At 54.0% G+C, this 26206-nt stretch overlaps 1 protein-coding gene across 2 annotated transcripts in view; it reads right to left on the bottom strand.

Moving 5' to 3' along the window:
* The window catches only part of ERGIC1 (endoplasmic reticulum-golgi intermediate compartment 1), a 106772-nt gene that overhangs the window by 26722 nt on the left and 53844 nt on the right, over positions 1-26206 (bottom strand). For both annotated transcript variants that reach the window (XM_012649715.1, XM_012649716.1), the window contains exons 3-5: positions 21335-21407; positions 12337-12431; positions 8126-8250 (exon numbers count right to left, since the gene is read on the bottom strand). In XM_012649715.1, coding sequence (XP_012505169.1) covers positions 8126-8250; positions 12337-12431; positions 21335-21407 — 293 coding nt within the window. The remainder of the gene's footprint in view (positions 1-8125; positions 8251-12336; positions 12432-21334; positions 21408-26206) is intronic.

Raw genomic sequence — 26206 nt, 5'->3', positions numbered from 1 at the left:
GTCCCAGCCAGCAGGAAACCCTTCAGCTCCACCTTGAAAACACACCTGGCATCTGACCTCTTCTTGCTCCCCTGGTCCAAGGCCCCCTCTGGATGGACAATGGCGGCAGCTTCCTCACTGGGCTCCCAGCTTCTGCCCTCCCCGACCCCAGGCCTTTCCCCAACAGTGACCAGAGAGATCTTTCTAAATCTTGCATCTGATCTTGTCACACCTCTGCCCAGAACCCACCAAGGCTTCTATTCTCTCAGAGTCGAAGCCCACGTCCCCACAGGGGCCCAAGTTCTCGTCTGCTCCCTCCTACCAGAACGTGAGCTCCACGCCAGCAGGGACTTTCATATGTTTTGTTCCCTGATGCACTCCCTGGACCCAGCACGTAGCAGGTGCTCGATAAATACTTACGGAATGAATGAACAGATAACATTTAATATTTTGACTTTGACTTTGGTACATGATAATTCCCACTTTACAGAAAAGGAAACTGAGGCTCAGAGCAGTGAAGAAACTTGCTAAGGTCACATGTGGAGAGCTGCAGATTGAGCTCATGTCTTTTGGACATGTTGCCTCTTCCCACTGATGCCTGGATGCCATTTACCCAGCAGCTCCAGGCCGATGGGCACGTGGAACCAGTCCTTCAGGAGGCGCCAGGACTAGGGAGGTGACTGCACCAGAGGCTGGCCCCAGCCAAGGCGCTGGCCCCCTGCAACACAGACTTGGAAAAGACAATGAGGTTCTGCAGGATCCACACTGGCCCAGAGCAACTTACAGACCGCGGGGGTTGCACTTAGTCAAGGGTGTGGGTCATGTTCAGGGAGGTTCCCAGGGGAAAGGACGCCTTTGTGCTAAGGCCCTGAAGCAGTCTGCATCGCTCAGGAAGACAGGGCAAGGCATCCAAGCAGAGGTGCCAGCATGGACATGCACAGAGGCCAGAAACTGCCCAGGATGGGGCCGTGTCTAAGGAACCAGAAGGACGCCTGTAATCCTAGCACTCTAGGAGGCCAAGGCAGGACGATTGCTTGAGCTCAGGAGCTTGAGACCAGACAGAGCAAGAGGGAGACCCTGTCTCTATTAAAAATAGAAAAATTATCTGGGCGTGGTGGCGCGAACCTTTAGTCCCAGCTACTTGGGAGGCTGAGGCAGGAGGATCGCTTGAGTCCAGAATTTTGAGGTTGTTGTGAGCTATGATGCCACTGTACTCTACCCAGGGTGACAGAGCAAGACTCTGTCTCTATAAAAAAAAAAACAACAAAAAAAAAAACCACAGAGGGGTCTGGATGGTGGTAGCCACAGGGAAACAGAGGCACAAGAGGGGCGTGGGGCTGTTTATCAAAGGCCCCCAAATGCCACACTGGAAAACCTCCAGGGCCATCTTATCGCAGCTCAAGAAAGAAGACTGAGTGAGGCGGCTGCACTAGGGGAAGGAACACGGCTTCCTGCTCACTGTGCAGCGTCCGACAAAGTCTGCTGATTTTGCAACTGTGCCTGTTTCAAACACGACTTCCCACAGGAATATTCCTACTTCAGCAGGCCCTGAGCTTCAGACTGACAAGGGAGGTATCAAGCTGACAGAACAGGGCATGGTCGGTGGCCTGCGGGTGAGCGTGCTGCAGGACAGCGTGCAGAAGGGACACCCACGGGGTCTGGAGTGGAGCAGGAACAACAGCTCAGCAAGAGCTCCCTGCAGGGATGGCATCGCCTGCTTCTGGAACCCAGGAACCCATGGTAGAGCAGCGGTGGCTCTGAGTTCTAGACGGGGCCCCAAGCCAGCCGCACTTCCTAGCTGGGGGGCCCTAGGCAAGGCCAGTAACCACTCTGTGCCTCAGTTTCCCCATCACAAAATGGGGATAATAACCACACAGGGTTACTGGGGGGATCCAGTGAAATGATGCATGCAAAGCAGTTGGCAGTTATTACAGGTTTGTAAGATGAACGAGTTTGTCATCACAGCCAACAGAGAAGGGCCCCTCTGGAAAAGAGAATAGCACATACACAGGCAGCCTACTGTGTTTAAAAAAAATTTTTTAGGGGGGGTAGAGATGGGGGTCTCGCTGTGTTGCCCAGGCTGGTCTTGAACCCTTGCTCTTGAGATCCTCCTGCAGAGCTAGGATTATCAGGCATGAGCCACTGCGCCCAGCCTCCAAAAATTTAAACTTCATTTTCACTGATATAAATAATACCTGCATACATTTTCATTACAAAATATTCACAAGATACAGTCAGCACTAAAGTCCCTGTTGCCTACCAGCACTGGCAGTAAGAAGCTGATAGCCACCAGGCAGCGACATGGGGCCTCCTGGAGATGGGCCATGGCAGGGTTCAGAATTGGGGCTGGGGTCTGGGCCGCCTGCTCCCAGAGTTAAGTGAGTCAGGGAGCTGGCCCCCGGGCATCTGCCACCTGCCGCCAGGCCCGCCAGGCTGTGACTCAGTAACCCTCTCCCACTGCACACCAAATCCATCGCGGGCGCTGACTCATGCCAGTACACGCTGGGCCGAAGAAAGAAAGACGACGCTTTTAGAGCCTGTGACTGAGGAACCTACGTCAGCATCTCTGATGGATTTTAAATTGCATAGCTGCCGCCAGGCCCCACAGCCCGCACCCCATCCTGCCCTCCTCCCGCAGGGCTGGCTGATGAAGTGAGGTCGCCACGTGGTCTCAGGTGGGGGTTAGGGCTGTAGCTCGAAACTCTGACGTCTGGCTGCCGGCTGACTTCCTGATGGATGGATGAGAAGGCCACAGGACAGGTCTAAGCGTGATGCTGGGACGTGAGAGAGTGGGCGCCAGCTGCTGACCTTGCCATCATAGCGCATCGTCACTGGTGGCGCTCTTATCTGCGCCCCTTGATGGGCAGCTCCTCAAAGGCACGAACCTTAACGAGGGAAGGCGGATGAGCTGGGGGTGGGGCGGGGATCTCCACTCCCTCCAAGGGTTTGGGGCAGAGGGCAGCCTGGCTGTGGCCTGGGGTACACCACACAGCTGGTCATGGCGCGTGTAACTGAGATGTCGGCGTCGGGCCATGGGTAAAGAGCCAGGGCCCTGGTGCCAGGTTGCCTGGGTTCAGTCCTGGCCTGTGACCTTGATCAGGTACTTAATCTCCTGTGCCTCAGTTTTCTCAAGGCTGCTGTGAGGATAAGTGAGTTAATACGTGGAAAGGGCCAGGTAAGAACCTAAGAGGTCACAGCCATAACAGGAGGGCTGGTGTGACCCTTTCATAGGATCCCTGGCCCTCCCCTGACCAGAGAAGGCCTGTTTCTTGGACGTCCCCCATGTACTTTTACAGGCACACTTGTACCCAGGAGATGGCAGGTGCCAGCTGATGAGGTCATGGGAACAGCCCACTGGTGAGGCAGGCCGGGGAAAGACACCGATGCTTATCTAGTCCCTACTGCATTAAGTGTTTTATGTATTTTCATTTGTTCATGTCTCACAACCTGTGAGGTCAGTATTATTATCCCCATTTTACAGATGAGGAAACTGAGGCTCAGAGAAGCTAAACTTCCCAGTCATTCCACCAGTGAGCATTGTAGCCAGCATCCTTGACCACAGATCTGACCCCAAAGGGCAAGTTCTGGTTCATGCAGAGCCAGCTGGGGGCCCCAACACAGCCCATTCTAAGGGGAGCAGACTGCAGTCCTGGGCATGTTAGCCAAGAGGTGGGTGTGGGGTGGGCTGTCTCCTGGGCTGTTTTCCTAGGTGCTGGGAAGGCCTGAATAAATGTGGTCCCTTCCTGATCACCATCGGGGGTGTACTTATTTTTTCAACTGAGGCCTCTCTTGGGGAGGCCCCCACAGTTAGGGGAAGCACGTGTGGGTCTGTTCATCCTCCCCAGCCCCCAGACAGGCCTTCCCTGGTCACCTTCCCTCGGGGGCCTCCTTCTCCACTCTCCACCGCAGCCCCCCTCAGTCAAAGTGACAGGTTTCCCTGTTTACCTGGGTGTGGTCTGTCAGCCCATCAGAGACCACGGCCACCAAAGGCAGGGGCCATGGCCATGTCTCTCAGCACCGCAGCCCAGTGCCGAGCACGGGGCCAGGTGTGCTGTAGACACTGATAGCATGAAGTCTGGGCAAATTAGTCAAAGAGAGGGGGCAATGGGCAAAGGAGGCCAAGAAACACGAGTCTGGAGGAGGAAACAGACAATGGCAACGGTGTGATGAGGGTGGCAGCAGGGAGAGTGCAGGGCGGGGCGGGGAGGGAGGGCTTCCCTGGAGGGACCTGTGGGCGAGCACAGCTCCCCAGGAAGAGGAGGAGGAGACGGAGAGAGGGTATGGGGCTCCCCCGCCTGCACTGTGCCCACGCCCGCCCCTCTGCCTCTGCAAGGCCTTTAACCCCCGACTCGCGGCCTGGGTCGCTTCCCTCCCAAGGACGTGGCTCCTGCAGCAGCCCCAGCTCTCCTGGATCATCCTCTGCCCCACGCAGGTCTGTGGCCCACCCTGGCCTCGCCTTCCTCAACCTCGCGCCACAGCCTTCCTCTTTGATATATGACGGCCTGTTCCGGATTCCAGTCCTTGCCTCCTCCTACCTGTCTGACTACTCATTCTCATACCTCTTCTTACCCCTTCATCTCCCCGCTGCTAAGTGGTGGGGTGCACCAGAATTCAGTCCTCAAACTGCATTTCTCTTGAGACCTTAGGTTCTTAATGTTTCTGGTGCCATGGACGACCCTTTGCCAGTCTCATGACACCTATGCTTTAAATGCTTAAAGTGTTTTAATCCGTAAAACACATAGGATTACAAAGGAGATCATATTTAAATAGTAGTTAAAATACTAAAAAACCACATTTAAATATGCTGCTTTCTTTCTTCTTTTCTTTTCTTTTCCTTCCCCTCCCTCACTCTCTCCCTTCCTTCCTTCCTTCCTTCCTTCCTTTTTTCTTTAGACAGGGTCTTGCTCTGTTCCCTCGGCTAGAGTGCAGTGCCGTCATCACTATGCTGCTTTCTTGATGCATCAAATAACAAGACCTAGTGGTGGGTTAAATAACTACTATAATTTCGAAGTAGTGATGTATGTAAACAGTATCTCAAAATTATCTGCAGTAATTGCAATGTGACGTAAATATCAGCAACTTCCATGGGTGACAAAGTCAAGGGCACTGATAATACTACTGTGATTTGTTGCCTATGTTCATCACAGAAGGAAATGCTAAATTGGAGTTAGAGCTTAGTAAAAATAAAGACGTCATTTTTTTTCCCATCCAAGTTCACGAACCCCTTGAATTCAGTCTGTACTCCTTGGGAGTGTCTGTGGACCCCAGGTTTAGAACAAGGCTCTACACTCTCTCTGTAGGTAATCTTGCTTAAACCAGTGATCCTTAAACTTTGGTGGCAACAAGATCTCCAGGAGTGGCTGGGTACACCACAGTGTCCGCCATACAGAAAATGAACGGGGGGCCCAGGTGTGGTGGCTCATGCCTGTGGTCCCAGCACTTTGGGAGGCTGAGGTGGGAGGATCCCTCGAGAGCCCAGAAGTTGGAGACCAGCCTGAGCAACAGAGCAAGACCCGGGAGGGCTGTTACAACACAGATTTGGTAGGTCGGAGGTGGGGCGCAAGAATCTGCATTCCTGTAAGCTCCCAGGTGATGCTGCTGGTCTGGGAGCCCCACTCTGAGTAACACTGACTGAGACCTGTGACTTCTGACACCATCCACTCACTGATGACTACCACATCGACATCTGCAGCCCAGGACCCTCTCCTAAACTCCAGAAACACAAATCCAGCTTCCAGATTAACACCACACTGTGGACACCTGGTGGGAGTCTCCAGTGACACTGGAGATGAATGAGCGACGCCCAGTCCTACCACTTCCCTAGTAATCTGCGCTTTTCCAAGCTTCTACCTCTAGAAAACGGGACCACCTGGTTGTCAAGACAAAAACTTAAGAGGTTTCTTTGAATCCCTGCTTGCCCTCCCCTACATCCCATTCCTCATTAAGTCTTATTGATCTTACATCCCGAGTCTGACCACGGCTCGCTAATTCCACTGCCTCAGCCACTGCCTGTGACCTCTGCTCTTGGCTCCCTCCGGCCCACCTGCAAGCAGCTGCCAGAGTGATCTTCCTAAAGCTGTGCTGTCCAGCAGAACTTTCCTCAATGTGGAAACGCCCTATATCTGCACTGTCTCCTGCCGTGGTCCCAGCCATGACGTGGCTTTGAGCACTTGAAACGTAGCTAGAGAGACTGAGCGACTGAACTGTACGTTTCATTTAATTTTAATTAATTTAGCCTTATGTGGCTAATGGCTACCTACTGGATAGTACAGTCCTAAAGCATAAATGTGCTTAAAACACTGCTTCCCATCACAGCCACCATAAAATCCAAGTCACGGGGCACGGCAAAGGTGCCGTGTGTAGCTAACGTATTAATACAAACAGCGTCCTCAGTGAACCATGACTCTCAACACCTGAACCTGGGCTGGCACGAGACTCACTTGAACCCACACAACGTGGCAGAATCCGCCCAGTTCCAGCTGAGGCCTTAAGAAGGCCTCGCAGCTTCTGCTTTAGCACTTAAGGAAGCCCTGAGCTATCAAGAAAGAAGTTCACTCTGCCGAAAGACTACAAGGCCCAGCACACACCCACGTAAAGGGGAGAGCTGCTCCTTGGTGCCAGATCATTGTCGCCGGTGGGAACATGGGCCCAGTGTGGCCAGAGCCTCTGACCTTTAAAGGCCAGAAATGTGGACTCCTGATCTTTTTTTTTTTTTTCTTTTTCCTTTTGAGACAGGGTCTTGCTGTGTCTCCTGGGCTAGAATGCAGTGGCATCATCATAGCTCACTGCAACCTCCAACTCCTGGGCTCAAGCGATCCTTCTGCCTCAGCCTCCCAAGTAGCTAGGACTGCAGGTACATGCCACCACACCCAGCTATTTTCTATTTTTTGTAGCGACGGGGTCTTGCTTTTGCTCAGGCTGGTCTCAAACCCCTGGCCTCAAGCAATGCTCCCACCCCGGCCTCCCAAAGTACTAGGATTATAGGCGTGAGCCACCGCGCCCTGCCTCCTGATCTTTTAATAATGGCTCTGATGTGTTTAAATGTTGTACAGGACAAACATAACTTGTCTTGGGGCTGGATGTGGCCAATGAGTTTGCAATCCCCAGTTCAGGTGTCAGGGACTCGGAAAGGGGCGTTCTGAGCCGAGGCTGCAGGAGGGGCACGCAGAAGCCTGGCGTGGCCAGTGACTCTGTCTGGCTGGGACTGGGAAGGGGAGCTGTGAGACATGGGGACAGCTGTGTGAGCTCAGGCAAGACACCTAACCTCTCTGGGCCTCAGCATCTCATCTGTAAAACGTGCCACCTCACAGGGTCACTGAGAAGCCCCACTGTGGCAATGCTGAGCCGAGTGCTGGCACGTGCCAAGCAAGCCCTGCACTGCGCTGCCCTGGCCCTCCCAAGCGCACTGCACTCACACCCATCCGTGACGTAGGAGCTGAAGCTCCCGGGTCTGGGGAACAAACAACAGTGATACTTGAATGATCTTTTGGAGCTGACAAGGTGCTTTCCAACCTACCACATACACCTCACTCCCTACCCCTCTATTCCTCACCCCAGCACTTGGCACCACTGGAACACGAGTCTGCAGACTGCCTCCCTCCACTGAGGGGGAAGCCCACCAGCCCAGGAACATTGCCCCAGAGCTTATCGCTGACCCTGGAACGCAGAAGGTTCTCAGTACATTTTTTTTTGAAGGAATAAATGTATATTAGCTCATGTCATCCTCACGCCAACTATGTGGCGTGGGTGGTATCATGATATTATTATTACCACCACACCCTCACCCCAAGATGGGTCAAGTCATTTGTAGGGCGTTCCTTGGCCAAGAGTAGGTAGAGCTGGGACTTGAACCCAGGGCTCGGGCCACAAATCCGAAGGCCTTCTCAGCTCCCGCTGTCTCCCCATCTGGGGAGAAAAGTAGCCCCTTCCTAAGCCAGCCATCCGGGGCTTAAAACTGCATGGAGCCTGAAACCCCCACCCAGATTCTCTGCAGCAGCTGCCAGGAGGCTGGACACTGACCCTCACTTGCCGTGGGCTCCGGCGGGGTCAGGTCGAGTGGGCATACACCTCACCAACCAGTTTTCAGGGAGGAAGGGGATGGAGAGAACGGGGCTCAGGTAAGAGGGGCCAGGCAGGGTCTCCATACCTTGTTGATGCTGAACTGTCCCTCGAAGCGGCAACCTGCCCCGTTGTTCAAAGGGATCTTCATCGAGTTGTCGATGTGGCCCACCTCATGCCTGCCCATCTCATCCTGAATGTCCAGCCCAACCACTGCGGGATCCAAGGGGAGGCGAGAGTCACAGACCTGAAGACATGGGGGGGTAGGGACCAGCCCCTCCTCATTCACCCATTGCATGGACAGGCCAGGCCCGGGGCCCTCCGGAAGCGCATGGTCCGGGATCCAAAGATGACAGGGTGCAGGTGATGACTCTGCCCAGTGTGAGGCTAAGGGGAGGCAGTGGACGGTAGGGGCTCCGAGGGGCACACTGTCATCTGAATCCTGGCTCTGCCTCTTACCATCCCTGCAATCTTGACTCAGGTACTTAACCTCGGGATGCCTCAGTTTCTCTATAAAATGGGGCTGGTAGCAATGGAAGCCTCCTTGCAGGATTATGGGGATCAAACAGCGGACAGGTGCAGAGAGTGCTCAGAACGGCGTCCGGTGCACGGTAAGTGGAAAGTGCGTGGTAAACGTTAGCACTTACTGTCCCTCAGACAGTCCCTGGGTTCATGGGGTGAACAGGCTCCAGTTCACTCCCATACCAGTCATTCACTTGCGCCTTCCTGTACCCCATGCCATGGGACAGCGCCAGGGCACACAAAGGGAAAGATAGGCCCCGCCCTCCAGGAGCGTGGGTGCTTTTCTGGGCTCCTCAGTACACGCAACAGGAACTCTGGTCCTGACTCCAATAGGACCCTGTCACCTCATTGTGACTCAGCTTCCCCACCAGTAAAATGGGCAGACCGATGCCAACTGCATGCCCAGAGATGGTCCAAGTGGCAAGCAGGGAGCGGATGCCCACAAACCATGGAAATGCAGGAATTCCCCAGGCAGGAGCACTACAAAGGAGGCTGTAATTCAGAGAAAAAAACAGCTGGAAGCAATTTTAAAGAAAGCCAACCTTAGGGCCGGGCGCGGTGGCCCACACCTGTAATCCTAGCACTCTGGGAGGCAGAGGCGGGCGGATCGTTTGAGCTCAGGAGTTCGAGACCAGCCTGAGCAAGAGTGAGACCGCGTCTCCACTAAAAAAAATAGAAAAAAATTATCTGGACAACTAAAAATATATAGAAAAATTAGCCAGGCATGGTGGCACATGCCTGTGGTCCCAGCTACTCAGGAGGCTGAGGCAGGAGGATCGCTTGAGCCCAGCAGTTTGAGGTTGCTGTGAGCTAGACTAACGCCACGGCACTCACTCTAGCCAGGGCAACAGAGTGAGACTCTGTCTCAAAAAAAAAAAAAAAGAAAGCCAACCTTAGAAGGGAAAAAGGGAACCACCCTGTGTTCCTCCGTGGAAACGGGGAGGTGATGAGGGCCCACCCACAGAAGAGAATGTGAGGCCACCCCCCTGGGTCTGTGGTATGGGGGAAATGCCAACACTATAATGTTAAGTTTAAAAGAAATGTGAGCAGGTCCCTGTTTGACGGAGCAGTTCCAACCCTCGGAACCAGTCCTCCAGACACACACGTGTGTCCGGACGTGTGTGCAAGGCTGCTTTGGGCAACCTTATTTGAAATTGTGACAACTGGAAGCAAGCCAACTGCCCATCACCAGGGGACAGCCAGTGGAACAGCCTCCTCCACGATGCCCTGCAGAGGCACAAAGAACGGAGAAGAGGCTCCCAGCAGGGCAGTGGCGTCTTAGCGCTGGGACCTCAGGCAGGTTACCTAACTGCTCCGTGCCTCAGTTTCCTCCTTTACACATGCTTGTTGGGGGGATTAAAGAAAATTAAAACGGCACTTACTATGTGCTAGACTGTCTTTTATAATAAGTGCTTTTTAAGTAAGAGCACACCATCTGAACGTTCCTGTGGGGAAGATAATACCTGCATTTGGGGAAACCAAGGCACAGAGGTCTCACAGTCAAGAAACAACAAAGCCTGGACTGGAATCCAAGTGGCCTTGCTCCAGAGCCCACACCCTCCAGCCACTCTGCTAGCACCTCGCACCCCAATGCATCAATACAGCCGAAGGGTGTAGGACGGGGCCTGGCCTGGGACAGGAACTGAATAAATGGCAGCTCTTATCATTTTGTTCATATTATGAGTAATGTAAGAACAGGTCCAAGATATTAGCTGGAAGAAAGAGAAACTCCAGAGGGTTCCACAGCACAGAATCCCAATTATGTGAAAAGAAAAGAAAAAAAAAAAAGCCCAAGCATAGTGTATGTCTGCAGACACACACACACACACACACACACACACACACACACACGCATGCAGGGGTGCGGAGAAGGCCCCCAGCTGCCAGCAGAGGCTTCCTTTGGGAGGATGATGTGCTGGGAGCAGGGGAGGAGCACTTTTACTTTTTTTTTTTAACTTCTTAAACATATTTTTATATTTTTAAATGTGTGTCTTCTTAAAAATAAAACAGAGTGTTCCTGTATTAGCTGTGTAATTAAGAACATTATTTTTAAAAGCAGGATATGAGATCGTACATGCAGCATGATCTCAGCCATGTTCAGAAATGCACAGAAAGGAGGGCCAGCTGGACAGAATGATGTCAAAAAGTCAACCAACACTGTCATCAGGTGGTGAAATTATGGATGATTTCTTCTCTCTGCTTCTCTGGATTTTCCAGAGGTACAATGATGAGAACACACTTTCAAAAGAACTTGAAGTTCTTTTAAAATAACACCAGGATGCTGGGCTCTGGCCAGGGGGTTCAGGTTATAGCCCCGAAGATGCAACAGTGTCCGGTGGGGTGTGGGGCAGAGGGGACGGCACAGCCGGGGGCCTGAGGTCACCTGGACCCTCCTACAACCACATGCCTCCCTTCCCAGTCCTCTGTTCTGACTAAGAATTTCCTTGCTGCAGGGACACAATCAACTCCTGAATGAGAAGCTGCCAGATGAATTATTTTTCTAAGTGAAAGAGAAAAAAAAATAAATAAAAAATAAAACAGACCTATTTCAATGGGTTCCCTGGCTCGGGGCCCACTGAGGATTCAGAATTGTGACGTAATTCTCACCAAAAGCAACAACAGGGCTAAATCTCTCCCTCTCCCTGGCTGGAGATCCGCTCAGTGTTCTGCCCTCAGCTGTGCCCTTTAACAGAACGGGGGTGCTGGGGGTGTGGAGGGGACAGAAGAGCCTGCAAAACGGTCTGTGCCAGGCTGGGCAGAGTGACGGCGGGAACTCCTGCCCAGGAGAAGATGCGCGGCCCACGCGCTAACAAGTCTAGGGACCACCTCGTCACACTCTCCCGACAACCTCAGGCCTAGGTAGATGCTACTAAGCCTATTTTATAGACGAGGAAACTGAGGCTCGGAGATCACCTTAGCCGAGGGCACAGTTTTAGAGAGCTAAGGCTCCGGGAGCTGACTCTGAATCAGACTGTGAATGAGTTTTGTTTTATACAAGTTATTCATTCTCTTGGTTAAAACAAGCAAAAACAAAATAGATGTTTAGTAAAAAGGAAGCTTCCTGGCTCTGCCCGTCACAGGTGCTGCTGGAGCCCTGTCCTGCCCCCTGTCACGGACGGCGCGCCCACCGCAGCTCCCACGAGCGCTGGCTGCGCACAGCTCGGAGCCGCGCCGTCTGCAGATGAATGCTCTTGGGTGGCTGGCGGTCTCCTTGCCTTGAGATGCTTGGGAGGTTATGTGACCCCTCAACACACATCACCCTGCAGCCATTAGCCGATGATGTGGACAGCAACAGCCTGGACCCATGACTACTGGGTGGGACAGACGCTATGGTGTCATTCACACCCCAGAGCATCCTGTGTGAGATCAGGCTGAATTTGGGCTTGAGCTGAACACACGTCTTTGCTTATCCTCTTGCCCTGCCCTGAGTCCCTCACTCCCCGACAGCTTCCTCCTCTCGATAAATCACCTGCACGAGAACCCTGGGCTCTGCAGCTAAGGAACAGGACACGCCCCACCTCTCCGCACCAGCGTGGCTGCTCTCCAGGGGTAACCCCTGTGAGTAGTTTCTCGTTTTTATGCCAGAAAAGCTCCAAGTGCACGCATGTTCAGTGACACCTGCCTCAAAGAAAGAGCGGGGAGAACCGCATGCAACATGCAGTCTGCAGCTTGCCCTTCGAGTTCACTTAACTTGGCCGGGGGCTCTCGCCGCTGCTGCACACACAGATTAGCCCAAAGGAGGGTCTTGCTGGAGGGAGGGCTGTGTGGAATACTCACGCTCACAGTGCAGATTGGGTAAACTGATGTTCAGGCTGACGTCAATCTTGCCCCCGCTGTCCTTGTCTGGGTCATCGACGTACAGCTCGTTCACGCTGCGGGACAAATACAGAGATGTCCACTGAGAAGCGGGCGCTGATTCCAGCCGCAGCGGACAGCCAGGGGCCACTTCACTGGGTGACCACTGCTCAGATCACCCAGACTCCGCCTGGGCAAAGACCCCGCGTGCTCAGGCTCGAGTTCCCGTCTTGACCACGCTCTGCAAATGCTTCCCTGCCTCTCAGAGCTAAGGCACTTTCTGGGCTCGCCTCGGTGAGCCCATCTGTTAAGTGGGGATGACACCACCCCCTGCTAAGTTGGTGGTTTGAACACTGAGCTGAGAAATGCAGGTCCTGTGAGGGATCGGGCGGCACCCAGTACCTTGCTGCCTCCTCTCCTGACCCCTCCCGGCCAGCTGGGACGCGGAGGCTCAAGTGCTCACCCTCACACGGCCCTGGGGCGGAGCCAGCTCTGAGAAAGGACTTCGCAGCTGTGCGAATTTCCTGCGGCTGCCCTGACGCGATACCACAACACTGACGGCTTAGCACACTAATTTAGCTTACGTTCTTGGGGTCAGAAGCCTAAAATGGGTCCACGGGGCTGTGTTTGGGGGAGAATCCGTTCTCTTGCCTTTCCCAGCTTCTAGAGGCTCCTGGCCCCTTCCTCCACCTCTGACCTCCGGCCTCCCTCTCGAGAGCTAGTGATTTCGTCTGAGCCCCCTGGATAACCCAGTATTCCCTCCCCATCTCCAAATCTTTAATGTGACCACACTTGAAAAGTTCCTTTTGCCGCATAAGGTAACATCGTCTCAAGTTTCAGGGACAGGGACGCAGACATCTTTGTCGGCAGGAGGTCATTATTCTGTTGACCACAATGGCCACAGCTAGAGGGCAGGTGGCTCCACAGACAGCCACGTCCCCTTGCTGTCAGGGACAGCGGCACAATATCAGCATCTGCTGGCCACCCATGTTTGTTCCACAAACTTTTTTGAATACCTACTACCTGTTAGGCACCAGAAACAGCGATGACCAGGCAGATGTGGTCTCTGCCTTCATCAAGCTCACAGAGGCAAGAACCAGACATTGCTCACCTCCTAAATAAACAGGTTGCCACCAACTAGGATCAGCGTGTTGACAGAAAGCTGCAGGGGACCCTGAGAGGGACTAAAGGGACAGACCTTTGGGGAGAGGGGGCTGGGGAGACTGCTCTGAGATGTGAGTTGAGGTCTGGAGGAGGAGCAGGCGCCGTCCTGGCTAGGCCTGGCAGCACGTGCAAAGCCTGGAGGTGGGGAGGGCATGGCTCGTTTGGGGAATTGAATGAAGGTCCCCGTGGCTGCAGTGTAAGAGCAAAGGGAAGCGTGGTGTGTGACGCAGTCCAGGGCTGGGACAGGAGAGGCCAGACTTGAGGCTGAGCCAGCCACGTGGGCAGGCTTGCACTCTACTGGGTTCCCTCCGGCTGCCTCGAGGACCCGCTGGAGGCACCGCTGTGTGGCACTAAGACCAGGTAGGCCGCGTGTGATGGGAACAGGGAGGACGGGCTGCAGGATACAGCGTAGGGCAGGCAGGACGGGCTGATGGATGGAGGTGGGGTGCACTGAGAGAGGCACGTGGGTGGACTGTCATGTTTCTTTCTGGACCCACTCGTTGGGCTGAGAGCCCCTGGAAGAGGAGCAGGACTGGGGAGCGGGAGGTAGCAAGTGCCAGAGGCTGTGCTGAGCCCGAGGTGTCTTGGAGATCTCCCCGAGGAGCTGCCTAGTGGACATCCCAAGATGTGTCTGATTCCCATATAACTCCCCGGGAGGACAGGGAAACAAAGCTAAAGGCCTGGCCTAGGGGGCAGTGCTGGAGGTGGCTGGGCTCTGGTTATTTTCCGGTCCACAGGCTGTGAGATAAGGGACGATTGCACTTAGCACTAAGCAATCAGACTCTAAGAGAGCTTTGTAAATAGCCGCCTGTCTCAGGGAAAGAATGAGTCAGACCAGGGCAAGGTAATTTTGTTTTTACTAAGACCCCATCTTTGTGCCCCTAGCACCTGGTGAGATATAGCTGGTGCTCAATTAACAGGGAACAGTGGGCTCAGAAGCACAGCCAGGGCTTGCTTCCTGGTGAGGGCCACAAGGATATTCCCAGAGACATGAGCCCAACAGATGGGGCTCAGCCTTCAGACCGCTGGCCCTGCCTGGTAAGCAGAGGAGGCCTTCTACGTGCTTTCACATTATCCCATCTGCTCCTGTGAAATATCCTGATCCCCATTTTAAAACCAGGAAATTGAGGCTCAGAGAGGGTGTGTCCCAACCCCAACGGGAAGTAGCTGAGCTAGAACCTCAACCTCAGGCTTCCCACAGCTCACGCTGCCTCCCTGCCCTCTCCTCAGCATCCAGGGCCAAGGGAGAAAACAAGGGGAGCCCTGGCCCTGGGAGGCCACACAGTGGGGGCAGGGGGGCAGAGGCTAGTGCTTGGCATGGCTCATAGTGTTGGCCCGTATCAGATGCCACCAAGGACAAATGAGCACACAGGACAGGAGGTGAGGCTAGAGGAAGATCAGTTTCCCCGCAGCCAAATGCTCCGCCCTAGCCTTCAGCACCCAATTTCCACCCCAGCCTTAACTGGCAACTCTGAAGGTTGTTGGAATTGCCGGCTGATTAACACAATGGTCACCCAGGGAGAGCCTCTGGCTTCCCTTCCCAGCTGAGACTCTTCCTTGAAGCTACTCACCTTTCCCACCTGGCCAGGCTGGGCCTCTGCACATCACTGAGGGACTGTGGGATGATGTCACCCCTGCTAATCCCCTGGAGGTGACCTCAGCGAACAGCAAGGTGAATCCCAGGGGTGGCGCCAAAGTGAGCTCACCCGCAAGGCCCCAGGCAGCCTCTCCTGGGCATGGATCCCTGTCTTCCTAACCAGAATAAACAGGGGCCAGGCTCCCCAGGGCTGAAGGGCCACCCAGAACAAAGGGGGTGAGGTGCCAGGCAGGGACGCGCCAGAGGCTGCACTTCAGCCAGTCTGGTTATGTAAGGCAGGGACTGGCTGCGCCCAGGCTCCTTCCTGGAGGGCCCGGGCTCCGGGATAAACACGGTTCAATCACCTGTGCCGCCTGATGAGGTCAATACGGCTGCCTTTCGCGTCCAAGGCAAATGTTCCCAGGCTGCTGGCTTCCTGCCACCCCAGCCAGCGCCTCAAGCCTGCCCACAGCCGCCCCAAGGCAGGGGCCTGCCAAGGCTCACTGACTTTATTGGCTGGGGCTGATCTGATTTTAAAAGGCCAACGGGCTGCCAAAAGTCAGTCTACCTGGAATAAAAATAAATGCTTTTTGTGGATCCACTGCGGTTTAAGGACTCGTGTGGGCCTGACTCCTGCTAACTAGCATGAGCAACAAGGAGACCCGCGGCGGCAGCGGCGGACAGGTGTGGATTCACCTCCTGGCACTGCCACGCAGAGGCTGGCAGACCTGGGACAAGTCACTTCGCTCCCCTGAGCCTCAGTGTCCTCTCTGTAAAATGGGAAAAGCTTTCAATACGGTTTAAAAATAGGCAAAATTAATCTATGGGGCTATTGACTGGGAAGGGCTCATGGGAACCTTCTCGGTGATGGAAATGTGTCATCTTGATAAGGGTGATGGGTACATGGGTGTAAACACAGGTGAAAATGCGTCAACCCTCTACCTTAAGATTTTTGCACTTTGCTGTTGTTCATATCTCACTAAAAAGAAGGAAAGAACATAGGAAGGAAGGAAGGGAAGGAGGGAGAGAGGAAAGGAAACAGGAGATAAGGATGAGGTTCTGGCTCCGTCACAGGGCTGCTGGAAGACGTGGGCCATGCCGCAGGCTGCCTGACGCGCGAGTGTGTCTCCCTTCTCTTTCTCTCCAGGGCCTGCCACAGGCCCTTCTTGGTAAAGAAAATACAGCAGCGTGGGGGAAGCCCAGGCTGACAGGGTTCAAATCCTGGCTCTGCCACCTCCTGGAGGACTGGCCTTGGGCAAGGGGCTTTGCCTTTCTGTCTCCCCAGATGTAAAATGGGGACAATCACAGTATCTACATCATGGGGTTGCTGAGATTAAACAAGAACAAGAGAAAGACTGAGCTCGGTCTTAGGAAATAGTGCTCAAAAAATGCCCACTATTTTTATCATTATTATTAGCACCAATGTTTAATGAGTTGATAATAACAGGGATACTAAGGCAGGATCTGAACCCAGAGCCCACACTCTTTCCAAGGCATCACGCTGTCTAGATGGGACACGTGTTGGTGAAAAACTGAGGAGCAAGTGGCCCCCAAGCAGACTTGTGCTGCAAGTGTCATCGCCCTTTCTGATAAGCTTCAGACGTGCCCCCACCATGGCCCACGTGGCTTGCAGGGCATGAAGGTGCTCCTGGGCCCACCACTTGGTGCCCCACTAGCCTCCCTCCATCACCGCCGCCAGGACAGCACTCTCTGAGCCTGAGCACAGAGCACAGTCTTGAAACTTCTCCGGAATGAACCCCCAGGAAGTAGGGAAGGCATGCACTGGCAGAGCAGTGGGGGGCACATTCCAGGTAGGGGACGCCAGATGGCGTCGGGGAGTCGGGCTCAGAGTGGCCAAGTGCGTAGGCGTGTTGGTAAGCAGTAGCCTTGTAGGGAGAAGGTAAGAAAGGGTGGGGGGAGTGTAGGTGGAATGTAGCGGAGGGCCTTGAAATTCTAGGCCGAGGCGTGAGTCCGATGACATCTATGGAAAACAATTTTATTTGCTTTTAGAAGAGCACTCAAATAGTTCGGATTCCTGCCCAAAGCCGCTGACCTCCATGCTTCATATTTGATCAGACGGAAACTTACGCAGCAGAGGCCGCAGCAAGGGCTGGGGTGGGGATGGGAGGGGAGGGATGCAGCCCATGCAAGCAAGCGCTCCCCGACCTTGGGTTTCAGATCCTGACTCTTCCAGGTAAGAGGAAGCGCATCTATTACCCACCAGGCAGATGTCCAAAATTTGTCCCCTGACAGCCAGCTACCCAGCCCTGCCCCATCCCTTCCTCTTAAGCCCTGGTCCCAGCACCCTCGGCCTCTCTGCCTTGGGTCCTCACCCAGCTCCTCCAGGTTGCCCCACCCCAATCCCATCTTCATAAACCTGTCTCTCCATGCTCAGAAGCCTTTAAGGCCTCCCACTGCTAAGAGCAATGTCCTTAATGTTCCTTAAATGACACTGAGGGTGCTCTACCCAGCCTGGTCCCCAATTCAGGTTCAAGGCAGGTAACCTGGGCTCAGGGGGAGACTCCAGCTCCTCCTCTGTTAAGCTACTGGCTTCCCCATCCCAGGCCCCTGAGAACAAGACACAAGGTGACCTCCAAGCTCCCACTTCCAGGGGTTCTGTCTGCCTGCTTGGCCACCTCAGCCTAGAATGGTGCATCCAAGTCCTCCAGTCAACTATTCTGACCAAAAAGCAGCAGCTCCCATGTGCCTGGGCCCCAGAATGCTCTGGGCAGAGAAGGGTGCTGGGACAGAGGGTGGGTGCTGAGTCTGAGCCCTGGTGTCACGAAGACTGCGTTTGACTCTGGCTCCACACTCACTAACCTCATGTGGTTTAAACTTCCTGGTGCCTCAGTTTCCCCAGCCGTAATGTAATGCTAACAACAGTAGCTACCTCGAGGGCTCCTGTGATGACCCAGTGAGATGATCATCAGGAAGTGCTGACCGGGGGGTCTAGCGTGTGGTCACGTGATGAATCCTAACTGGAAAGTGCCATGAGCTGTACTATGCTATGAATTATCAACGAAGAGTTCCAGTTACTACGTTTTACTATCATAAATCCTCACGAGGTTAATAATTATTAAAGCAGTCAGAGCCTGGGCAGTCAAAGGCTGGAACATTCTGTGGCCAGGCTGTCCGAGGAGGGGGCTGCTCCCCTGGAAACACGGCGTCTCAGAACACCCTGTGGGGCCCCTTTCCCAAGGATAATTACTGGCCTGTCCGAAGCCCAGGTTGAAGCCCAACCACCCAAACAAACATGCCTCCCTCCCCGCAGGGCCAGGCCAGAATAAGCGTCTTATGTCACTGATAACCACAGGCCAGGTTGGAACACTGTTGATCCAACCAGCGGTGACCTCATTTCCTCGGTTACAGTCTCAGGGTGCGGGGAGGGGCGCTGACCCACCAGAGTCCCACACTGCCAGAGAGGGCCAGCCACCCAGGAAAGGAAGAACACTGTGACTTACAGCTCTCCCCAAACCTGCAGGGCTTCCTGGGGGGCAGAGAGGCTTCTGATAAATGGCAGACGCCAAAGGGGCAATGCTTTTCCCTCCCAATTGTTCCTAAGTCCCCAGGGGGCATGCGCCCCTCTCTATTCATCCCTGCCTCCTCAGCCTCCGACACTGAGAAGGGAGCCCCGCTTAGCACAGGGCCACCACTAAGCGGCCCCTCACCCCTCATCTTTCCACCTCTCCCAGGACTTGACCGGGTCAGGGCGTCCAGGATGCCCCAGGAGCCAGAGGAAGAAGTCCCAGAGAAGGGGAGGAGGGGACCAGTGGGAACACACTGTTCTTCAGAGCAGCCAGCCCTCCCCCTTGCTGAGCCGCACGCATTGTCCGGGCTTGCTGGAAGGGCCCTTCCCCGTGCTCTCGCAAGCTCTGACGTCAAAACTTACCTGTCCGGGGCCCATTGCCTCAGCGCCCCACCTCACCATGGCTGAGCTGACTAATGCCACCCCTCAAGCTGTTAGCAGGTGAGAGAGGCCCATTCTGAACTCAAAGGACGGCAGAAAGGAGGACAGGAAATTAACATTCACTGAGCACTTATTACATGCCAGGTACAGAGTGGCCATAAAACCTTTTTAGAGTTGCATGGGGAATACACAGGAAATGAACGAATGCGTGGAGGGATATGGACCTGCTGATATCAAAGTATATCAGATACTACACCAAGTACCTTTCCGCTAAATAATCTTGTTTGACCCTCAAAATATCACATACAGCCACACGTTCTCTCTCTCCTACCTTATTTTTGTTCTGGTCTTTGGAGCACTTATCACTAACCGAAACAGTCTAGTTTTGTTTGCTGGTTGACTGCCTGTGTCCGCTGCTGGCATTTTCAGCTCCTCTGAGCTGGACCCGCACAGCAGGGAGGAGGCAGCCCTGGCCCTGGGCTCTGGGAGCTCCTGCTGAAGGAGTGCGTCCCATCACGCCCACGGTGCAGAGGGCTGCCCCTCCGGGTTCTTCCTGCTCCACCTTCTACCCTCCCCACCTGCTCTCTGTCTCCAGCCCACAGCCTTCTTCCTGTTCTTCCAATATACCAGGTAATTCTTGCCACAGGGTCCCTGCACTCGCGGGTGCTCCTGCCCGCGTGGTCCTTGCTGCTGTTACACATGTTACCCTCTCGCAAGCCAAGCAGGCCCCCTCCCGGAGAGTAGGGTGTGGCCGGAGAGGCCAGAGGGTGCCTGGCATACAACAGGTACTTCATAACGCCACTAAGTCTCAATCTCCCTCTGTTTCCACCTCCGATTCATGACAGGACGATCCCTGAGAAGTCCAGTGCCCCAGTCGTGCACAGAGGGGAAGATGCTTGGCTCGGACAATCATCCCCAACTAGGGACCTTCTTTGAACCCTGTAGAGGCTCATGTCGTGGGAAGTAGACAAAGCCTCTCCCAGAGCTGGAAGTGGAGCTTTGACTCTGGTCTACCCTCCCTCATTTGGCCAGCAAAACTGAGACCCAGGGAGGTTTGGCAGCTTGCCCAGGGTCACACAGCAAAGTAGTAATCAAGCAGAGACCTGGCCCTGGGACTTCTGATGCCTTGTCCAATGCTCTTCCCACCACTCCACGAGGCCCCCTGGGCTTTGATGCCATCAAAGGGGTTAAAAACAGGATTAGAACGACAAGGAAGGCAAACTCTCCTACACCAGTGGAGGGAAGGAAGGTGTGTCCAGAAACAAGGTGAGGCCAGTGTTTCCATCACAAGGCCATTCAGCGTGCTGGCACTCACGTGGGCTTGGAAACGGGCTTGGTGGCTTGGAGCCAGCTAACTGTGTGACTGTGGGCAGGTTCCTTTCTCTCTCTGAACCTCAGTTTCCCCTCCTGTAGAGAGGGGACGGGACAGCTGCTCCTGGAGCTGTTTGAGGATTCAAGGTGGTGATGCTCGTGTAACCGCATGGCCATCTCGGGCTTAGCGGCTCTGCTGCAGTTTCCCATTGTCTTGTGTCTGAGAGGGAGGCAAAGGAAACCAAGAAATTCCATGAGTGAGAAAGAAAATTCCAGGCTAAACAGGGGAGCCGGTGGGGCCGGGGCCCAGCCCCTGATGACTTGCTGCGTTGTAAACACAGAAATGAAAAGCCTTTGAAGCCTCCAGCCAGTGCCAAAGGCAGGAAGCTCCTGGGTCTAATTCCATCTCGAGGGGACGGGGACGAGGCCCGACTGAGTAATTCCAATGGCATTTCTGTTACACACACCCCAGAGCCTTCACTAGGTTATCTGGACGGCAGATAATTCTAGGAATCATGGATGGATCAACTCTGCGTCAGCGCTGCCAGGAAGCCCACACTGACTCCTCGCCAGCGTGGGCCTAAGTGGTGGGAAGGGGTTTAGCAGAGGGGCTGGGTCTGATGTCAGCAGCCTCACCCCTCCTCGATAGGAAGCTGCACCCCTGCTCTGAAGTCTCCAGCTCTAACACAAACGCCCCTGTGATGATTCAGGGGGACAAGGCCCACTGGCCAAACATGGATGGCAATGAGGAGCCAATTACTTGTCCATCTGTAACCCAGGAGCGCCCTCCCCCCACAGAACCGAACCAAAATGTTCTCTTCAGCTTTAAGCAACGTTCACTTTTGCTCTGACTTTAAAACCCTTCCAAGAAACAGGAGAGGCCAGAGGGTGTGACCAATGCCACAGGCTGGGAAACAGAAGTTGGAAGATTCAGAGGTTTCTTTCCTTTTTACGACCTCTCCCTCCTCTTGTCTGAGGTCCCAGAACGCCCTGGAGTGCCCCACCAGGGCAGCACGACTTACACTTCTGTGGTTATGAATCCGGTGAGCTCCGAAAGGAAGAGGAAGAGGATGAAGAGGCAGCAGCAGACAGAGACTGGAAGAAACAACACAGATGCAAACTGTTAAGGGGTGGGCACTGATGCAGGGAGGCCAGCTCAGAGGGGAGAGGAGGGAGGCCCCAGGACACAGGGTTTTGGGGGGTGCCCACAGGCCCTCCAAGGCCCTTCTGACTCGTGGCCTCAGCGGGAAGCAGCCCCACCTCCAGAAAGGGAGTCTGCCTTGGGAATGACCTGCTGGGGAGGCCTGGGGCAGCCTCCCCGTGTGGGCGATCCCGGGCAGCCCGGCCTTCTTCCCCAAGAGCTCCTTAGTGTGGGGCCAAAAACACAGGCTGCAAACGGGCAGCCCACAGATGCATTCTGTCTGGCTTGAGTGATCCGTATTTTAAAATTTGGAGTCCACTTTGAACAATCGGCAGATTTCACACGAAAGGCCAGGTTTCTGGCTTCTCTGGGTCCTAGCCCGCCGGTTTGCCGCAGGCCCCACCACTCCCTCCTGCTGCCCTGCTGCCAAGGCTGTGGCAGCGCCTGCTGCTGTTTGTCGCCACTCTCTGTGGTGCCCTCAACAAGCGCCCATGGCCTCAGACGTAGGAAAAGGAGATTGCTGAGTGGTGCTTCAAGAGAAGAATTCTTTATGGAAGTGAAGAAAGGTCCAGCGTGTCTGACACGCAGAGTGTAGAGCAGAGTCCAGGGTCGGCCGTGTCAGCCGTCTCTCTCCCCTGCCTGGCCCCCGAAGGCACAGGGGCTCGTGGCCCATGGAGTCGCTCCTTGGGACAGGATGTAACAGGCACCCCAGGGGACTCGGATCACCAGCCCATCTCCTGACACCCCCCAACATCCAACCACCCAGCCGCACCGAGCCACGTGCTGTTCCCCAAATATGCATCTCATTTTTGTTCCTTTGCCAGGAACCATCTTCCCCATCTCCCTTCCTCCTCCATGGTCATCCTCTCTGCTTGGTGAACTCCTACCCATCTTCCCAGGCCCAACTCAAATGTCTCTTCTGAAGGGAAGCTACCCACACCCCCAGAGGTAGAGCTAGTCACTCCTTCCTGTGTGTTCCCAGCCTCTATCTGGACACTTTCCACTTTTTATCGGTTATTTGTGGATGTTTTCCCCACTAGACTGAAATCCCAAAAGGCAGAAACTCCACAGCTCCAGCACCTCTCCTGGGACTGGGGACATGGGAGGCAATACTAGGTACAAAATAAGGGCTGAACACCCCTCATCTGAGCTTATCCCAGAGGAGCTTAGTGAGCAAGGGTTCACACTCCAGGGTCACGTGGGGCCCCACCACTCACCTGCTGCGTGTCCCTAGGTGAGATACTTAACCTCTCTGTGCCTTGGTTTCCTCATCTATAAAATGACAGCAATCATAGTACCTGCCTCATAGGGCTGCTCTGAGGACTTAACACAGGGTTGAGCATGGAATGGTGCCTGGCAGCAACAGTCACTTGAGCATTAGCTCATTATCAGGACTTCCGTCAGGGAGATGTTGGTAGGGTCTGGTGATTTGAAAAACTGGCTGACTCTTAGTTTCCTGCAAAGAAAAGAGTTCCCAGCCCCACTTCCTGATTCTGCTGCATTCTCAGCAGCCGACGCTAGACTAGCAGAGCCATGATGGTGGATGTTAACGTCGGGTATTCATCTTGTTTTTATTAGCCTGTCTATCTGTCTATATCTACCTACCTACTTATCTAGCTAAGACAAGCAGCCCCAAAATCAATCAATCTATCTATCTTTCTTCAAAACAAACAGCCCAAGATGCATTCTAAGTGCAGAGGGAAGGGAGCCAGCATTTGCCGAGCACCTCCTGTGTGCTCCATCGTGAGTGCGTTCACAGCACCCTGGCATCTCACACTCCCACCAGCCCCGACGGTGGCATGAGCCCATGTCAAGGGTGTAGAATGGGGGGCTCAGAGAGAAGAAGAGGCCAGCCTGGGTGCCACCGTGTGAGGGCAGGGAGGCAGGGCTGGAACCCACGTGTTCCAGACCCAGCATCCCTAGAAAAGGAGCCCCAAGAACTCAGGCTCCACAGGCCTGGGAGGCCTGGGATGGCCCTGACGGCCCCGGGTCTCACACTGCGACATGGGGATGCTCCGATTGCTCTCCAACTTTGAAAAAGTTGTATGGGGGCAGCATTGAAGGGTTTCACTTTTTATAAAAGTAGGTAATACATACATATAAGAAAAAACATCCAGGCTGGGCGCGGTGGCTCATGCCTGTGATCCTAGCATTCTGGGAGGCCGAGGCAGGAGGATTGCTTGAGGTCAGGAGTTCGAGACCAGCCTGAGCAAGAGCGAGACCGCCGTGTCTACTAAAAATAGGAAAAATCAGCCAGGCTTGGTGGCAAGTGCCTGTAGTCCCAGCTACTCCAGAGGCTGAGGTAGGAGGATTGCTTGAGCTCAGGAGTTTGAGGTTGCTGAGAGCTAGGCTGACGCCAGGGCATTCTAGCCTGGGCAACAGAGTGAGACTCTGTCTCAAAAAGAAAAGAAAAGAAAAGAAAAAACATCCAGCCATGTAACAATGTGTATTGTGAGTCCCCCTCCCGTACTGCAGTCTTCTGTGTCCACCCACAGACGTACAAGCATATATATGTACGTAAACCCCTCTCTTCTCTAAATGAACCACAGCATCACGGGCACACCCTTCCAGCTGTGCTTTGCCTACTCAGCAATCTATCTCTAAACTGGCTCCACATCAGTTTATACAGTGGCCATGGTTGTTTTTTTGGTTTTTGTATACAGTAAAGAACTTAATTTCGAGCTTCCCAGCCAGCTGCTGAACAAATCCCTGGAGATCAGCTATCAATCCACACGTCCTGGCTGCTGTTCTTCCCTTTCTCACCTGCAAACTGTGGTTATTATACCTCCTGAAAAAGAATCCCACTGAGTAGGCAAAACATCCTTTCTCTGGAATTTTGCACCTTTTCTGACCAGGATCATACAGGACCCACATTTCAGAACCATTTGCAGCCCGCCCCGCAGGCCCCCAAGCCCACTGGGTGCAGTAATGATGAACAGGCACACACCGCAGGGAGTGTTAAGAGAAGGTCGGTGCTGACTTGGATACATCCGGGTCTTCTAGCTGCCTTCCTGGACCCTGCCTGCAGACATGCCTCAAGGTTCTGACGCCACCCAGACCAGAGCTGGCGGGGATGGGACGACAAGGCCTCTTTCTGAAGCCTGTGTGCTTTTACAAGGCTTGGGCAGAAGCCTGGTTAGCCCAGCAGGTGGACACAATCAGCATCCAGTCTGTTCAGCCAAGATGCAAGGGGTCCAAAGGTCCTGATCGTGTACACTCCCTGAGCTAGGGAGGACAGAAACGAGGTCTCAGTACCTCGGTGGCCTCAAGGGCTAGCACAGCGCCTGGCCCAGAGAAGGTACAATATAAATATTTGTTGAATGAATGGACAAAAAACATGAAGGCAGGTAAAAAGTATTTCAACCAAAAAAGCCCTTGATACTGAAGGCAGGATGAAGGTTTTTCAATCCATGTTTGGGCAAGACTCGAAGGCTCTCACTCCGACTTCTGAAACTGACTCAGGCGCTGGGCAGTAGGAATGTGACCCCAAGAGAATGCTCACTGGTCGGAAACCCGGTGCAGCCAGCAAAGGGGGCACGGAGCCCGAGACCCCAGGGTCCAAGGTCGCGTGGCCACAGAAGTGGAGGCGGCAAAGTTCAAACTCTCATCTCTGAGTCTCCAGCGTCCCCGACCCTTCCCTCCGTTATTAGCATACCTATCGCAACAGAATGAGATGGCGCCTGTCCAAGTCTGCCCACCCCCCGGCTCTTCAAGGACAGAGACCGAAGTCCATTCATGAGCCCGGTCCCGGCGCTTGGCAAGGGGCCTGGCCCCACGACCCGGTTAATAAATATTTGTTCACGAAATGGTAGCTAAGGGCTGGCTTCCTACGCCTCACACCTTTCCTCTTGTGTAAGGAAATTCGCCATCCCAGCGCTGCCTACCAGACCACGTCCCTGGAGGGCCATTTGGCAGGACCTTCTCAATTTTAAAACGCACATGCCCTTTGACCCAGTAATTCCTCTTTTAGGAAAGTTAACTTACAGAAATAACTGTATGAGGATATAAAAAAGATATGAACAAGGATGTCCGTAATGGCAACAAACCGGGGGCTGGTGACACACACCACAGGTGGTCAGATAACAGAACGACACACCTGGAAAGAAGGGTGCGGTCGCCGTTCGTGCGCTGGTAGGAAGGGTGTCCAGGATGTGTGGACAGAAAAAGGGAGGCGAAGAACACTGTGCACAGCATGATCCCTTCTGTGTTTGAAACAATGATACAGGTATATCAAAGCTGAAGTATTTTCCAAAAAGTTCTAGAAGGATACACATGTGATTGTTAAACATACCCATCAAGGGAGAGACTGCAGAGATTGGGAAGAGGACAGAGGGCTGAGCTGTTGGTGGGTGGTAGGAAAGGAGGCAGGAAGCCTCATTTGAGTTTTTAGACCAGGTTCATAAACTGAACAAGCCCCTTCCCTCTCGTGGTCCCCTTACTACCCCGTCCTTGGGGGTCAACACCCAAAGCTGCATAGTGATAAGAGGAGAGTCATCCACGCTGAGAGAGTGTGGCATGTGCCCTGCATGGGATATGTCCCTGGACACATTTAATCCCCAGATCAGGAAACTGAGGCTCAGAGAGGTGAAGTGACATGCCCAAGGCCACACAGCTGCTAAATGGGAGAACAAACCCAGCTCTGCCTGACTGGAGAGCCCATGTGACAGGCATCCTGCCACTCCGCTGTGTTGTTTTCTGGGTTCTCCAGAGTTCAAGAAGGCACCTGCGGCTTCTACAAGCCCAGCTGGAGGGA

Source organism: Propithecus coquereli, unplaced genomic scaffold (genome assembly GCF_000956105.1).
Source record: "Propithecus coquereli isolate 6110/MARCELLA unplaced genomic scaffold, Pcoq_1.0 Scaffold301, whole genome shotgun sequence".
In the NCBI taxonomy this organism is placed as follows: Eukaryota; Metazoa; Chordata; class Mammalia; order Primates; family Indriidae; genus Propithecus; species Propithecus coquereli.
This window is presented reverse-complemented; position numbering and strand designations above follow the sequence as displayed.